This window comes from Rhodamnia argentea, chromosome 5 (assembly GCF_020921035.1).
Source record: "Rhodamnia argentea isolate NSW1041297 chromosome 5, ASM2092103v1, whole genome shotgun sequence".
NCBI lineage: Eukaryota > Viridiplantae > Streptophyta > Magnoliopsida > Myrtales > Myrtaceae > Rhodamnia > Rhodamnia argentea.
This window is the reverse complement of record NC_063154.1, coordinates 3488994-3499925: the sequence shown is the minus strand read 5'-3', so window position 1 is coordinate 3499925 and position 10932 is coordinate 3488994. Positions and strand designations below refer to the sequence as shown.

Here is a 10932-nt window from a genome sequence, read left to right as displayed (position 1 = left end):
AGCAACTCGGTCTGGGAACGGGACATTTTCAAGTTAAAAAAATAAAGGAGCAAAAGTCGCTTGCCCAGAATGGTGAATCCAAGCTATTTTTACAGGAGTAGTCCCTCTGCGATTATTGGGTGAAAAGACAGATGTTGCAAGTACGTACCCGCCCTGACTTTCTTTTTTAGGCAACAAGTACCCTGTAACTTTGAACTGAAGAACATCATCAATTCAATGGGGGGCGACAAAAGCAAAAGAAAGGATTGATCGACGAAAGGAACAGAAGAGAGAATTCTTGGTCGAACGTGCGGACTGTATTAAAAGGGTAGACGGGGACCAAGACGGTCTCGAGCTTAGCAGGCAGTGCATCCATAAATTTCTTAGCTCCACTATCCAATGTCGCCTCTTTGTGCTTGTCTTTGTCCTCACCAGGTCAACATATCTCTCTCTCTCTCTCTCTCTCTCTCTCCATACCATGGGACTCCATCAACAAATGAACACAACCCTAAAGATTTCGATACTATGGGACCCCACTGAATCATGGTTTTAAGGGTTAGAAAACCGTTTGTAATTCGCCCTTGTTAGGTTTTGTATGAATGTTACCAAGTACGTGGTTTGTATTCAGCAGTAGATATGCCCATGAGACTCTCCTATAGAATACACAATTCAAAAGACTGGAACAAGAACCATACACAGAGAATCCAGCGAATGCGATCAAACCTAGAAAAAGGTGGCGGTAAAGTTATTTTCAGGCTCTTAGGGTTTCTTTTCCTTCTCAGTTAAGGGTTTCTTTAGATGAAGTAAAAGCCACATGCAATGGCTAGAGGGTTAACCCCAGTTTTTATTTATTCAGTGGTGGTGCATGCGAACATCGGCTTTCATAGTGTATTATATCTGGCAACATCTCGTGCGTCCTCCTAGCTTGAAAAGAACTCGCTTTCAAGAAGTAAGGCGTTTTGTTAGCAATCCTTCTATCCCCAAGAACATGCCTTTGTCTTCCTCCTGCATTTTCAAATCTTTGGAAGGAGTGAATTGCACGCGAGTTTTTAAACAGAAGAAAAATGGCAAGACTTTATAAGACTTCGTTTGTTTCACGATAAAAATGAACAACGTGAAAATATTTTTCTAAAAACGATCATTTGTATCTCTTACAAAAAAAAAAAATTGAACAAAAATATTTTCATCCTTCATGAAAATATTTAGACATAAGTTATTGTTGACAATAAAAATATTTTGGGATAAGTGTACTTGGAAGTTTTAAAACTTGTCGGGAAGAGCAATTGATTCTTAAAACTTGCAAATAGTGCAATTAAATCCTAAAATTTGTTGAATTGGTTCCACCAAGTTCTTCCATTAATTCATTCTGACTTGGTTGATGAAACATGCTGACATGACTTTTATAATTATTTTTTCTATCCTACGTGACGATGACATGGCTAAAACGACCTAATTTTGATCCAAATATGTTTTTTTGCACAAATTATATTTAAATTAAATTAAAATAGGATACATTAAGAAAAAAGAACCAAAAAAAAGGTTGGAAAGCAGGCGGAGAGGGCCTGCACACCCCCGCCAAGATCTAGGAGAGTTTCGCAGCCCTCCCCGCATTAAAACCCCCGTCAACCATTTCCGATCTAATAGAAGGATTCCATTGCACCAATTTGACAAGTTTTAGGACTTGATTATAATTTTTGCAAGTTTTTTGACTTAATTACATATTTGTGACAAGTTTTAAGACTTCCAGCGCGCATATGCCAAATATTTTTAATTGATTAATTATTTTAAACAATATAAGCAATTATTTTTGGGAAAATTCTTTCCAAATGATTTGTTTTCTCTCGAAACAGACGGAGCCTAAATTAAGCTTGTGGGCAAAGCAAAGTGGGGGTCCCTCCTCCAATATCGTACCCTAATACAAAATCATTTCTCTTTTTCCCAGCTACTCGACTTAGTTAAATCAAGCAATGCTGATTATGAGAAGTGCCCACCTTTTCACATCCCCTTATCTTTTGTGATTAGTGATTACATTACTTCTAATCACTTCATAGGTCTTGCGGTCCCAACGACAAATATGCTCTTGATGAAGTCACCTATGACCTGAGACTGCTTTGCTCCAGCCACCCTGAACTTAGGAAATTTCTAAGATATGCTAATTTGTCATATCATCCTTTTTAAACAATGAAAGTTGATTAAGACGAACTTTCATAATGTCGCAAGACAATTTTACGATATGTTACAATTCTTTTCTAATTTAGTTATGGCAAAACGTTCATAAGATGATACAGTAATTCGAAGTACCATGGAAGTGTTCCATGAATTTATGGTAATAAACGATTCCCAGATTGGCCTTGTGTTTCATCAGGCATCTCTATAAAAGGATGCCTGTGCACGAATTCTCCACTTGAACAACCTCAGTAGCAACCCTAGAGAGAGAGAGAGAGAGAGAGAGAGAGAGAGAATCTCTACATACTATGGCCAGAAGTCTTCCGCCACATGACGAGCATCTAGAGGAAGAGTACATAGACATGGAAGTGAGTTCATACTCCATCTTCCATGGCCACTCCATCATTCCTAGTCCTGCTCAAACCCACAGAGAATTCGAGTTCCAGATGTCCTCAACCTCGTTAGATCGCAAAGAAGCCTCAACCTCACCAGCTGATGAGCTGTTCTACAAAGGCAAGCTCCTCCCTCTCCACCTCCCTCCTCGCCTAGAGATGGTCGAAAAGCTCCTCGAGCTCGATGGCGACGACAAATACTACGACGAGTTCTACAGCACTCCTCTAGTGTCGACCGCCCCTACTCCGACGGCGATGAGCACGCTGTTCGACTCGTGCAACGTGTCGCCCTCCGAGTCCTTCAGGATCAGCAGAGAGCTCAACTTGGATGAGTATCTCGCTGGCATGTCGGCGGCGGCAACGAGCAACTTTGAGAAGGAAAGCGCGAAGATCAAGTCATGGACAGGGAGAATCAAGATGATCAAGCAGTCTTTGTCTAAGCTCAAGGCTTCCCGGGCCTACGTCAATGCCTTGTTTGGCAAATCCAGCTGCTCAAACGAGTCCTGCACAGAAGCAGCCCGAAACCATGCTTTGAAAACGAGCGAGTCCCGCGAACGGAGTGACGATTCGACGAGGAAAAATAAGTTCGGCAGAGTTCCCAGCGCAGTTAGAAGCTTTAATGAAGAAAAGGCCTTTGAGAATGGTGGCGGATCTCAGCACATGAGGACGTCTACCGTATCAAACAAGCGGCATTCATCGATCAAGATCTCGACGTCCTCCTCCTTGTCATCGTCGTCTTCCAACTCTTCCTCGTCTTCATGTTCAAACGACGCCAACAGGTTCGGCAAATTTCAGCTTCTGAGCAGAAGCAGCAAAGGGTATATGCAAGTAGAGTCCCCAATTCAGGGAGCAATTGCCTATTGCAAGCAGTGTCAAAACATGTTGTAATTTAGTGGGAGTAAGTTTTTTTTTTTTTTTTTGCATCATAGTGGGAGTAAGTTAAACGGGCCACAAAAAGGACTGTCAGTGCAACTTCTTGTACTTCTCTTCCATCCATTAACTAACGGTTTTGAAAATGACTAGGAAGAAAATTCCGATGGTACGGTCTGACGTTCCTGTCCTATTTAGGTTAGACCAGAGGCTCTTTTGGATGTATCAAATTGCACTTTGGACCCAAAAAAAAAAAAAATTTGTATCAAATTGTACTTCCTCATAGTCAATAAAAGTGCCAGTCAGCATGCCATGGATCCTCAGTGTTCAAGAAACACCCCCAAAGTTACTCATTTACTTTTAACTTTTTTTCTCAAATCTTCTTTTCTTTCCCTTCAAATGAGGAGAGAGATACAAATTCCCGAAGCGCGTTCATGTATCGAATGAAGTTCAATTCGAAACTGTGTAGTATAAGACAGAATGCGCATGCGGCAGCGTTGTCCTCATTCATCGACTGATGACAAAGACAGCAAATTTGATCCCTGCTCCTGAGCATCTTATTTCCCCCGTTTTACTGTGAAGAGTTCCGAACAAAATGGCGCCGTCAGAAGCATCCTTTCACCGAGTCAGATGGATTTGTCTGTCAACGACATCCTATCAGATAGATAGACAGCAATCTTTGCCGCCGGAAGTTTAACTCGCAGAAAAGTTCTGAAGTGGCGTAAAGAATCTGCATTACCATCATCCTATGTTATATATGTCAAGGCAATGTAATGGTTGCTGTAAACTGTGCGTGGCCTTTTCTTGCCATTAGATACTCGAACTGTAAACTGCTATCATTTAGAGTTGGAGAGAGAGAGAGAGAGAGAGAGAGAGTACCGAAGACACGATCATGTCGAAGACCTATATATTTGCAAATCCTACATGGTTATCGAACGTAGGTTAGACACTCGGCTTCCAGGTACGTAAAATGGTTCCCTTACAGCAAGGCCTAGTTAGATCAGCTTTTAATTCGGCATTAGATCACTTGGAGACGCAGCCATCGGCTTCTGCGAATTCAGCTGATCCAACTGCTAAACCATGTAGGACATTTGGGTTCGGCGCTGCACTTCAGTTGGTCTATGTAGCTTGAGCCGGGCCGAGTCGAGGTTTTCCGGGTAGAAAGACGGTCCTGGATAAGAAGAGCGACGAAGTTTGGGTCAAGATGAGAGGGAGGGAGTGTGCATAGTTGGAGTAGGAAGACGAGTCGAGTGCTCCAAGATGGCCGTGAGGGTTGGGTGAATTAAGGGGGAAGGGGAGGAGTCGTTTTCCTCTTTCGTTTGCTCATCTTCTGAATGGGTGTCCGAGAATCATAAATTGAGGCAACATGTCAGCCGAATGTATGATTATGTTTTGAGCACTGAGCATCCTAAAAGAGCACTGAGCATCCTAAAAAGCAGGTTTCACTTCACAGTAGAGAGAGAGAGAGAGAGAGAGGGACCTCACGTATTCAGACTTGTACGGACTGCGGGCGATGCTGTACATTTGTTTACTCTCGAATTTCATTCTCGTGCCAGATTTTCTCACGGTATTCAAACGGGTGTGCGACTCTGCTTCACCCAACAAGAAAAGAACTCTCAAGGCTGCCAAAGTAATTTTTTTTTTTGGGATGGCAAGGCTGCCAAATTTCTCCTGGCAAGAGCCTCTGCTGCTGGAAACTGGTTTTTCACAGAGAAAATGAAGAAGCCCCGTTCCTCTTAATTTGAACTACGACTCAACATGGTTTCAGGGTATAATCAAAAACATCAAATCAGATTAGTGAAAACTTGCCTGATTTCAGGTTCCAAGATTTAAAGGGTATGTTTCAGCTTTTAAGTTTTTGTGTTTTTCTTGAGCCTAATATCATTTTTTTTTTCCAATTTTAGCATCGGTTCCAATTATATCCAAAAATTTTTATAAAAAAATCATCAACTTTTACTTTGTCTCATAGCCAAAAAAAAAAAAAAAAAAAAAACTCTACCAGCCTAATAGCCAAAAAAGCCTAAACTTAACATATGTCCCAATTATATTCAAAACTTTTTCTCTTCATAAAAAACCCTCAACTTTTACTTTTGTTTCAATTTACCACCATAAGCTTTCCGTCCATAATTACCTTTAATTAATCTTACGTGATTCGAATTTTCTTACCAAACTTACCAATGAATCTTTGAAATTCGGAAACAATATGTTTTAGGGATGACGAGATTTGAGATCATTCGTTCAACTAATCATATCTCCACGTCTAGTTGTTCTTTGGGTTATTAAGTGCCGAGATAATCCGAAACGTGCCGCCTTGAGTGGTTCTGTATCTTTCGGCAATGTGTAGGGGAAGTAGACAGCAGAAAACAAGCTGAGGGATTTTTTTGTGTCAACTTTTCTAAGGTGTAGTTCATTAACGACATGAAAATGCCACATAGATTAACTAATGGTGATTATGGATGGAAGGCTAACGGTGGTAGAATTGAGACAAAAATAAAAGTTGGAGATTTTTTATGAGACAAGAAAAGTTTTGGATATAATTGAGACAAACGTTAAAGTTGAGGATTTTTTGGGTATCAAGCCGGTAGAATTGGGACAAAAGTAAAAGTTGGGGGTTTTTATGAGATAAAAAAAGTTTTGGATATAATTAGGACAAATGCTAAGTTGAGATTTTTTTTGGATATTGAGCCATTTTTCTTGGTATATGTCTTCGCATGATCCTTAGCATTCGTTGATGAATGTGTAATGAGGAACTATTAGTCTAGATTTTCATTTTCGGTGATATTTATGACCGAATCTTTTATTTTATTAATATTTCATGTTTTGTGTCTAAACATAATTTGAAGTTAGTGGATTATAATAGTAAGTTGTAGTTATTAAAGGTGATAATTCACTCCAATCATTCAATTAAAAATACATGTGAAACTTTGATAGATCTTGGAACCGACCTTAGAACTTATGATAGGGTAAGTTTCAAGCTTCTAAAAAATGAATGACTCGTTCAAATGGGTAGGTTTCATGTTCTATGTGAAATCTATATGGAATTGCTCACCTCTAATTTGAACCCACCACTTTTCCTAATGCTCCTACACTTTAGATCTGATTGCACCCACCTCAATCGGTCCTAATTTCAATTAGGTTCATGTGAGCATTTTTTGTGTTTAAGATAGCCATTTTTCGGGCAAAAGGAAACTTTTGATGCCAAAAGTTGTGTTCGGAGATTACTTTGGTGCCAAAAGTTTCAAACGGATCACTTTAGTACTCAATTTTTTGAAAAAGGATTACTTAAGTGCCAACTCCGATATTTTTCGCTGGAAATCTAACGTGGCACTTTTTTTTATTAATATATGACAATGTCGTGGTTCACCGCAGCTACATCGTGGCATTTTCTTTTTAAATTTAAATTTTTTATTTAAAATAATTTGAAAAATAAGCTAAATAAAAAAAAAATTAAAAAAAAGGGAACCATCGGTTGGCGAGGGCTATAGCCTTGCCACCGCCGCCCCACCATCGTCGGCAATGGCTAGCCATGGCCGGGGCTTGGCAACCCTGCTGGCCCTAGGCGAGGGCCGGGCGGCGAGGGTTGCTATAACCCTCGCCACCTAATTTGCTTCTTTTTTTAGTTTTTTCTTAATTTTTTAGCTTATTTCAATTTATTTTAAATAATTTTTTTATTTTAAATTTTTTCTATTATTTTTTTTTTTTCTGAATCTTGAAGTTCACGTGGACTTCATTAGTTTTCTAAAATACCAATTAAAATTTAAAAACTAATTAAAAATGCCACGTATTTTTTTCATCAGAAATTCTCGTCGGAGGCACCAAAGTGATTTTTTTGTCTCCGATTTGGCACTAAAGTGATCCTTTTGAAACTTTTGGCACCGAAGTGTATCTTCGTACACAACTTTTGGCACTAAAATTGTCCTTTTGCCCCATTTTACATATTGAAAGTTTTTGTTAATGAGTATCCTTACATCGCGATGAAACAATACTAATTCTAGAAATATTGGGTCTCGAGCCATATGGTTTGAATTAAATAGAGTTTCTTTGTTGCCAATCGCAATTTCACTCGTTGCAAAGCTCTTGAATTGCGTAATTCTCTTTAGTTAAAACAGTTTTGAAGAAGCATGTCAAATGTAGTTAATAATGATTTTAGGATCCTTTGCCGTAACGAATTTCCATTGTCGTTAAAGATTTGATTTTTACGTGAATGTCGTAAAAGAAATTCATTGCCCATTTGAGACAGACGCTTATTTTCCCGGGAAAATTTTCAGGAACCAACCGAAACAGAAAGAAAGCAGCCGACGACGACCCATCGTCGGCAAAGTTTATTCTATTCACATCCTCCACCGTCGCACAAGAGGAAGGAAGAAACAAGTCGATCCATTTCAAATCAACGTAGCAAACACCCTCGAGACCGCCACGACAGCGACTGCGACGAACCCCTCGAAACCGCCTTCCCGTGGAACAAGTCCGACAAGTAGTTCCCCAGATCATCCGCCCCGAAACTCGCGAGCTTCCTCTCCGCCTCTCCGTCGCCGCTCGCAATCCCTAGGCAGGCCTCGCAGAACTGCCCGTATGCCGGCACGAGCTTCCTCGAGATGGACACCTTGATCTCGTCCCTCAGCTTCCCGTCCGGCACGGTCCATGACGTCTGCTTCCGGTACTCCTCCTCGAACGCGGCGCCGAACCTCTGGAGACACGCCCTCACCGCATCCGGCGACATCGCCGGGGATCCTTCCTTGGCCGCTGCCTCTGGCAGTGACGAGAGGACCTTGCTCCACGCTGCCGCCTCGTAGCTCGCCGCGTACTGCGTCACCTTCTCCGCGTGCGTCGCCACCCACTCGTCCCCAAGCAGGTACTTGAGATTGGTCGATCTCACCTTTTCCACTATGTAGTTCAGATTATTGGCGAGGAATAGGTAGGAGAGTGAGACGTCCTTGTAGAGCTCGGCCTTGGCGTCGAGCTTGCATTGCAGGACAAGGATTAGCAACGCTAATCGGACCAAGACCGGCGACGTCGGGAGATCGCCGGAGCTGGGGCCATCGAAGTACGACGCAGGCAGATTCAGATTTCCAGCTCGTGGATGGTCCGTCAAGATGTCGGAGAGAGTCGCGCTGTAATTGGTGAGGGAAGTCGTGAATTCCATCACCGACTGAGTGAGCGTGTGGATTCCGCCGCCTTCGGGGAGAATTTTGGAGGAGTCCTTCTGAATTGTGGCTTCGTAGTTCGATAGGATCACTTGGACCATGTTTCCAAGCTTCACCAGCGTAGAGAGGGCTTGTAATTTGACAGCCAACATCGAATCGAACTTGAATATGGACTCGATATCGGGCCAAAGTTCGTAAGTTGCTTCGTAGAGCTCGATCAATTTAAAAATTCTATGCGGCGATCCTTTGATTCTTGCCATGATTTCCGGCAGTCGGAACAGGTTGATCGCTGCCTCTTTGGTAATCTCGGCAAAGCAGGATTCCCTGATTTTGCTGGATGCAGAGAAAACGTGGTCACAGAGGATCCTCTCTCCCTTGAAGAGCGTCTGCACCGCGACTTTCACTGCGTTCAGCCAGTTCTTGATCAGATGCTCGCGCGAACTCCAGGTTAGCTTCTGGATTTGAGAAGACTTGATCCGTTCGATCCCGAGCCGGTATATGCCTTCGTCGACCGCCGACTTCCTCATGAGCTTGTAGATCTTTATGCACTCTGTGCCATACCCTGCGCTGATCATGCAATCGACCACGGATTTCACGTCCTCCATGGTGGACTCGGAGACTTTCACCATCTCGTCATCGGAAACGATCCCGTTCTCGTTTTCGGAATTGTCAGAATGGCGGGAAGATTTCCGGGATACGGACTCGGGATCGAGGTGTTCTCTGTTCGTGGAGAGGATGTGGTAGAGCTCCTTCTCGAGCCTTTTCATGGCAATCTGCGTGAGGCTCTGCGCGAGAACTAGCTTGTCGGAGCTCGAATGGTTAGTGACGAGGAAATGCATGGCCTCGCGGAGGTCATTGGCGGATTTGAGGAAGCTCTTGGCTTCTTCCCTGTCGTGGACGAAGAGAGAGGCGACCTGGGTGTAGGGGGTTTTCGAGTTCAAGTCCCATTTCTTGATCACGGATTCGGCATTCCGGAGAGTTTCCTCCACAGCCGGACCGGAGAAGTCGGAAATGGGGGCGAGCTTCCAGTTGCCAGAAGCTCGAGATGAGAGAGAGGACGAAAGCGTTTTGGAAGAGGAGATGGAGGTCGACATGGCTTGTCTCGGCGTGAAGGCATTATCTTCTGAAATCTCCGGCATTCTCATCAACCCCATCTCTGGATTGTCCGTGTTGAATGTGTCTTACGGGGAGGGGTAGAGAGAGAAGAGAAGAGAGAGAGAGAGAGCAGGAGGGTTGGGTTGATGGCTTCTGGTTCGAAGGGGGGTAATATAGAGGAAGAAGAAGCCATGGATTCCTCGGGGTCGTCCGCTCTGGGGATGTTGGCGGTTTACTTGGATTTGTCATTTCAAACCAAGAAGCATTGACTGACCGAGTTTTGAAGGGTCCCCGGTCAAACCGGAAGGAACCGAGAAATTCCCTTGCTTGTGCTAAGACATTTGCCATGTCAAGCAGACTTTTCGAGACAGGATCACAAACACATTTCTTAACCGAGTTAAGCTGTTATATGGATCGATTATACTCAATGAATGGGTCATAGATGGATTTATAACTTTTAAACCCAATCAATCTCTCCGACTCTCTTTCCATTCTCACTCGCTTGCCCTCGATCTCAAGCTTTCTCATCTCGCACTCTCACCTTAGTTTGGGCATGAGTTTTTCATAGACTGAATTAAATATGAAAGTATTTTAGGAATGTGGATTGTGCACGGATCATAAAACCGGTTATTTAAGTCGGACCATTTACGACCCAACTCAGACTGTTTTGTTGGAGTTGGCGAATGCTTCGGAGACCCTTGTTTCTCACACCGGGATCAGTGAGAGGAAACTAAAGTGTTATCCAACATTTGACCAGGGTCGAGGCGCCCAGGCCGACTTAGACCGTTTCGGGGCATGTATATTTTTTAACCGAGTTAAGCTGGCCCGTATGGTTGAAATTAAGAAGTTTTAGATTTTTTAGCTCGTTTTTTGGCAATATATATTTTGCTCGGTTTTATCATTGTAAGTGTTGAATTGGGGGCATATAGTGCGTACCTAATCTTGGGATGAACTGGTAATCTCTTTTTTTTTTTTCTTCTGTGTGATTTTCATTTCTGATAAACCCCTTCACGTTTGACAGGTATGATGTGAAGGCAAGTCTTTAGATTGGAGGGGGCATTAAGGGTTATTAGCTTGTCTGAAACCACCAGCATGAATGTGCACTTTTGTGCCTAGGTCATGCGTGAGGGCTTCTAGATGGGTTGCAACGTTGCCGGAGAGCTTTTGCTGGACAAAACCTCAGCGTTCCCAGCAGCAATAGTTGATCTGGTCTGGAAAAGACTTTGGTTTCCTAGGCAACAACTATTTTCTACGCCTCTGGTCTTCTTTTTCGGATTGAGAAATCT

The 10932-nt window shown here is 42.7% G+C and overlaps 2 protein-coding genes across 2 annotated transcripts; one reads left to right on the top strand and one right to left on the bottom strand.

Moving 5' to 3' along the window:
* Positions 1-2453: 2453 nt before the first annotated feature.
* LOC115755048 (probable membrane-associated kinase regulator 4) lies at positions 2454-3425 on the top strand. Its single transcript, XM_030694306.2, has one exon. It carries the CDS (start codon positions 2454-2456, stop codon positions 3423-3425), a length of 972 nt encoding a protein of 323 aa, XP_030550166.1.
* Positions 3426-7581: 4156 nt separating this feature from the next.
* On the bottom strand, positions 7582-9788 carry LOC115752062 (exocyst complex component EXO70H1). Its single transcript, XM_030690112.2, has one exon. The coding sequence runs from the start codon at positions 9703-9705 to the stop codon at positions 7795-7797; it is 1911 nt and encodes a 636-aa protein (XP_030545972.2). The 5' UTR covers positions 9706-9788; the 3' UTR covers positions 7582-7794.
* Between the last annotated feature and the right edge of the window lie 1144 nt (positions 9789-10932).